At 52.8% G+C, this 4,831-nt stretch overlaps 1 protein-coding gene across 1 annotated transcript; it reads right to left on the bottom strand.

The window, feature by feature from the left end:
* Window positions 1-271: 271 nt before the first annotated feature.
* Window positions 272-1,258, bottom strand: LOC136544199 (uncharacterized). The gene has a single exon (XM_066536439.1). It carries the CDS (start codon window positions 1,256-1,258, stop codon window positions 272-274), a length of 987 nt encoding a protein of 328 aa, XP_066392536.1.
* Between the last annotated feature and the right edge of the window lie 3,573 nt (window positions 1,259-4,831).

Here is a 4,831-nt window from a genome sequence, read left to right as displayed (position 1 = left end):
TGCTCGAGGTTCAAATGACCGGATCGTTTACAACTTTACATGCACCCTTTCGGAGCAAATAAGTACCTGAATGCACGATGCCTGCAGAGCAACACATGATCCGACTGGGAGGAACAACCGAAAGAATATACCACTGATCGCGATCCCTCCACGACATGCATCGTTTACATCGCCCGCCGCGCGCATGCATGCACGATGCACGGCTGCATGCCCTGCGATCCGCCTTCCGATCTCCACCGCCGGGTGCCTCATCGATCGCGCAGGCGGCACCTCAGAAAGCAGCAACGGCGGACATGGCCGCGACGATGACGGCAGCCACGAGGCTGCGACGCGTGGCACCCGTGCTCGCGCTGCTGTCCTCGCCGTCGGATGAGGGGCCTGGAGCCTCCGCGGCCGCGGGGGTCCCCTTGGCCGGGCTTTCCTCGGTTTCCGGGCCACTGTTGACCGCGGCCGACCCGTCCGGCGAGAGTACTACCACCTCCTCTTCTAACACGCCGTAGTCTTCGGAGGACGGGGCGGCGGCCATCTCGGAGGACGGGCTCTCGGCCTCAGCCTCCGCCTCCGCCTCCTCCTCCTCCTCCTCGTCCGGGGCGCCGGCTGGGGCCTCAGGCTCCTCCGGCGACTCGCTGGCCCAGAAGGGAGCGAAGGCCGCCGGCGCCATGGTGGGCGCGTCCTCCAGCGGGGGAGCGGCGATATGTGCGCCCTCGAATTCTTCTGGGGCGCCCGCGGGGGCTTCCTCCTCCGGCGACTCGCTCGCGAAGGGAGAGAGGTCCGGCGCCATCGTGGGCGCTTCTTCCTCTGGCGGCTCGCTCGCGAAGGGAGAGATGTCCGGCGCCATCGTGGGCGCTTCTTCCTCCGGCGAAGCGGCGGCAGGGCCGTTAGCATCGAAGCCCGGTGCCATGGTGGGCGCTTCTTCTTCCGGCGAAGCGGCGGCAGGGCCGTTAGCGTCGAAGCCCGGTGCCATGGCGGGCGCGTCTTCTTCCTCCGGGGAAGCAGCGGGCCCTTCGTTTTCGTCGCCGTAGGGCGCCGGGGCCTCGGCGGGGGACATCCACGGGCTCTCCATCTCCCTGGCATCGTCATCAGGTGCCTCAGCGGGTGCCGCAATGGGTTCCCCGGGCGGTGCCTCCGACGGCGACGTTGACTCGGACTCGGACTCGGACTCCTCCGGCGAGGGGGCTGGCGCGTGGACGGCGTGGACGGCGACAGCCAGCGCAACGAGGGCGAGCAGAATGCCGGCGAGTGCGGGGGCGGGGGCCATGGTGGGACGCGGCTTAGTTATTCTATCGACTGGGCAGGGAAGCTGCGGGCGTGCGACATCGGACCATGGTTAGCTCGACGACGTAGCGCGAAGGCGGTGGCCGCGGATCAGTTACACGGGTGGCGGAGAGTGACGGAGGTGGCATGCTATCTTTGGCACCTACGGTTTGACCGTTTGAGCGCGCTGGCTCGCATGTCGGCTCGAGTAGTAGAGGGTAGTACTAATAAATTGCACAGGATCAATACAAGTGGCTTGATAAAATTGGGGACAGAAGGGGATGCATTGAGCTAAGCTATCCAAAATAGTTCGCTCAAGGAAAGGCCATCATTATTTACATGCAAACTTACACTACACCAAAAGAACTGAGATTTTCAGTGAGAAGATGAAGAAATATTCAGGCTGTTGTATGTCTCTGTTTCCCATACCTTTGGAAACTGAACAGTGTATGTTAGGTCCGAACTGCGAACAAACTCAACGTCCATGAACCTTTTCAAAAAAACGTCCATGAGATTTGATCTAACAAAATGCAATAATGGGATACAAATCCAACCTGCAGTTTCTGGCGCCTCCTTGTCATCTACGGCAGTCGGCAGTCACATTCGGTGTCTGCATGTACTTTGGTGAAAACTAATAGGCAGATAAGAGAAGAGTACACCAAAGCTGCTGCCAGTTTTCATCTTTATCAGTTCAAGCGTGTGAAGCACAAAAAAATAAGGGTAAGATAGACATTTGAAGCTAGAGAAAATTAGAGTGGGGGTGCACGTGACTTATGTGTACATGAAGTTGTGGTATTGGGAATGCATATATGGTGAAAATCTAGGAAAAATCGCTGTTTTCACAAAATTTAGGGGGTGGTCAATTTACACCCCCTAATGGCTACCTAGCTTCGCCCCTGTTTTGTGGAAGGATATGCGTCCTGTTCGCTTGACTGATAAGTCATGGCTGAAAGTACTGTTGGCTGATTTATCGTGAGAGAAAAATATTATTCGTTGACTGAAAAAGTACGGCTTATAAGCCAAGCGAACAGGGCGATGTTCAAATGTAAACCTAGGACACGTTTTTTCAATCTATATCTATATATCTTATATTTTCAAACCCCACTAGCAATTTATCTTGCCATGCAAAGTGTCACATCGGTATCTATTAGAACATCCCACTAGCACATGCAACTATCTCAGCATGCAAAGTGTCCACATCAGCCTCAACTAACACATGCCATTATGTCTTAGTTGTCCACATTAGAATGCTAAAATTCAACCACTAACATCTATTTTGATATTTATTCAATCATATTAGTAAATATAAGTAATATAATGTTACCAGTTATTCCCGCAGCAATGCGCAGGGCGTTCTTATAGTATATTGTATGTTTAAACTCTTCTTCTTAATATAATGATACACAAATCTTTTGCGTATTTGAGAAAAAAAATATTTTTAATATATAAACCGAAAGTCCATTTGTTAAGGGCCTTGCTAAGGTACAACTATTACTCTGTGGAGGTAAGATCTCAAATAAATCTTAGCCCTTGATTTTTAAAGTGCATACAATAATTAAGTAATTACTAATTAATTAAAATATTTAGAAAAAATAAAAACAAAAAAGGCAACAAACTGCAAATGTGTACATGATATCTATTTCAAGAATAGCTTGTTTCTTGCCATAATTCCAAACTGGTGTAGCGGCCTCGTGCCTGTGCCAGACGTGGCACCGTAGAGGTACATCACGTACATGTATAGATGGTCAACGGCACGGGCCCGTGAAAGCACGGCCGATAGCGGGCGGGCTGGCACGGCACGCCGGGCCTCCCAGACAATGCCGAGCTAGGCTTCGTGCCTGGCCGACGGCTAGGCACGGCCTGCTGGGCTGTTTTTCGTGCCGGGTCGGCTCGTAAGCACGGCCTGTCAGGGAGGCCGGGCCAGCCCAAGGCCCGCTTCAGCAGGCGATGACGGCGTCGAGGTCAAGGGGGCTGCCGGCCGCGTCGACGGCATCAGAGAGAGGGAAGGCAAGAACATGAGGGACAGTAGGGGGCGAGGGGCAGCACGGGAGCGGCGGTGCATGGAGCCATGGAGGAGGCCTCGAGGCAGATCCGCAGCGTCAATGGCCATGGCAAGCTCAAGCTTGTTCATCTCATTCCAGTAAGAAAAATCGAAAAAAAAACAACAACAATCACAGGGCTCTAGATCTCACGGATCAATCACAAGTCCACAACACCACAAAAGAAATCGGAAAATAGAGGAATCGGACAAAAGTCATACATTCACACAAATCAGAGAAAAGAGAGAGGGAGCTCGGAGGAGAGGCACGCTGCCTGTGCCCGGATCCATGGGGGAGGAGGCCGCTGTGCCACCCCTGCACACAGATCCGAGGGGGAGGAGGACTCTACGCCGCCCCTGCGCGTGGATCCATGGGGAGGAGGCCTCTGCGCCGCCCCTGCGCACGGATCCAAGGGGGAGGAGGACTCTATGGCGCCCCTACGCGTGGATCCGTGGGGAGGAGGCCTCTGCGCCACCCCTGCGCACGGATCCGAGGGGGAGGAGGACTCTACGCTGCCCCTGTGCGTGGATCCGTGGGGAGGAGGCCGCCCTGCGAGGAAGAAGGGAGGACGCCGCGGGAAGAGGCCGCCGCGCTGCGCCACCGTGCGTGCGGTTCTGAGGGGAGGGGTCGTCGCCGCGCCCTGAGCTTGGTTATGAGGGAGGGAGAGCGGAGCGGGGATGGCTGGATGGGCGATGGCTGCTGCATGGGGGCGTGGGCTATGCGCGGGGCCACTTGAGGAGGAGGGGGAGGCGGCAGGCCGGGCCGCCGGCTCTGTAGCAGGCCGTGCCATGCCGGCCCATGTGCCTAGGATAAGGCCCAGGCACGGCCTGCTCCTCCGGGCCGTGCCAGCCCAGGGCCGTTAGCCGCCGGGCCGGGCTAAAAAAATGGGTCTTGGGCCGGGCTGGCGGGCTCGGGCTGCATGGCCAACTTTGCGTACATGAACACATCTGATGGTATAAATCTAATAAATAAGTGTCAAAAGCTAATGACTGATTATAAAAATACCAATGTCAGAATTATAAAAATACTAATGTCGGGATTATAAAAATACTAATGTTACCAACATACATTTGCAATATACTAAGTCATAAAAATACTAATGTCAGGGTTATAAAACAAATAAATAAATAATTTAAATGCCAACAAGTTCCAATTTCTTTAAATAAACAACTAAAACACACCTCTACTTTTGTTACATTCGTACAAAAAACAATACAACTGACGTTTATAGATACAAATAACCTTGACATCAATAACAACTGCACATAAGTCAATTAATTAAAAAAGCATCACACGTCACGTTAGGACTTCAAAAGAAATGAAACCAACCATACAAACGCATGTGGTTGCATGTACGTTAGATCCAATTGATAGATATTTTATCTAAAATTTTGCTTACTTTCCTATTTCTCTAAATAAATATATATATTTATCTTATTACCTCTTAGGAGGTAATATGTGACTATAGACATCAAGGTCGACGGTCCATAGTTATTTGGAGGTACCACAGCAAAGCTCACTTGTTAAATCTGCACTAA

The sequence above is a fragment of the Miscanthus floridulus genome, chromosome 3 (genome assembly GCF_019320115.1).
Source record: "Miscanthus floridulus cultivar M001 chromosome 3, ASM1932011v1, whole genome shotgun sequence".
Lineage (NCBI taxonomy): Eukaryota > Viridiplantae > Streptophyta > Magnoliopsida > Poales > Poaceae > Miscanthus > Miscanthus floridulus.
The sequence above is the reverse complement of the archived record's forward strand: the minus strand, read 5'-3'. Positions and strand labels throughout refer to the sequence as shown.

Excerpts from the sequence above, each read along its gene's own strand:
- LOC136544199 (XM_066536439.1), bottom strand. The coding sequence starts at position 1,258 with ATGGCCCCCGCCCCCGCACTCGCCGGCATTCTGCTCGCCCTCGTTGCG.